The 808-nt window shown below is 53.8% G+C and overlaps 1 protein-coding gene across 1 annotated transcript; it reads left to right on the top strand.

Annotated features, from left to right (window-relative positions):
- DQ04_23651000 (hypothetical protein) lies at window positions 1-808 on the top strand (the record flags this gene model as incomplete). The annotated part of the gene is made up of 1 exon (XM_009318178.1): window positions 1-808. A coding segment is annotated over one exon (808 nt), but the record flags the coding sequence as incomplete, so codon positions are not given.

Here is an 808-nt window from a genome sequence, read left to right as displayed (position 1 = left end):
CTGCAATGCAACAGACAGCAAGTCAATCGGGGGGAGGGAATCTAGGAGTGCCCGCTGTACCGAAGTTGAGCACTCTCCAGGAGGGAGATCAAGGGACCACAACATGTGCTGAAGAACCAGAGCAAGAGAGGACTGGCCCAAGCTCTTCGCAGTGCACACCAAAAGAAAAAAAGAAAGCAGAGCCTGAAGTGAAAGTCCCAGATGATGTGCATGTGCAAAATAATGGTTTGCAACGCCCAGAAAAAGAGGGCCACCCTCCAGGGGAGAAGAAACCTGAAGAACAAACCCCTTTGGAACCCTCTGGACCAAGGCAAGTGAATTCTCAGTTGCCGACTGATGAACAAAGGAAGTTGGCTGCAAGAGAGGGAGAGGGGCAGCTCCCAGCAAACCCATCGGAAATGATATCTGAACACTTCAAAAGTACGGAGGAAAATCTTTCGACGCATACCAGCACATCGCCGTCTGATTCAAAAGACAACACAGAGGCCCCAACAGGTGTGAGTTCTGACACCTCCACACGAACCCATCGGACGACATCACCACAGACTACGTCAGACGTCAGTGCTGCTAATGAAGAGCCTACGAACAAGTCGACTCTTCCAGCAGAGAAAGAGCCCCTCACTGCCGCTTCCACTGCAGCGCCTGGTGCCTTGGACACTTCTGCGGAGCAACCATATGAATCCGAAGCATTGGCCACGGTGGCAGCTGCCGCTTCTCCACGGCCCAAATCCGACACCACCAACAGCAACGGCGATGAGGTGCCCGGCAAGAGTAACATGGATGGGGTCAGCGGCTCGGCCCAGCTGTG

This window comes from Trypanosoma grayi, assembly GCF_000691245.1.
Source record: "Trypanosoma grayi strain ANR4 Tgr_2365_V1, whole genome shotgun sequence".
NCBI classification, from domain to species: domain Eukaryota; phylum Euglenozoa; class Kinetoplastea; order Trypanosomatida; family Trypanosomatidae; genus Trypanosoma; species Trypanosoma grayi.
The sequence above is the reverse complement of the archived record's forward strand: the minus strand, read 5'-3'. Positions and strand labels throughout refer to the sequence as shown.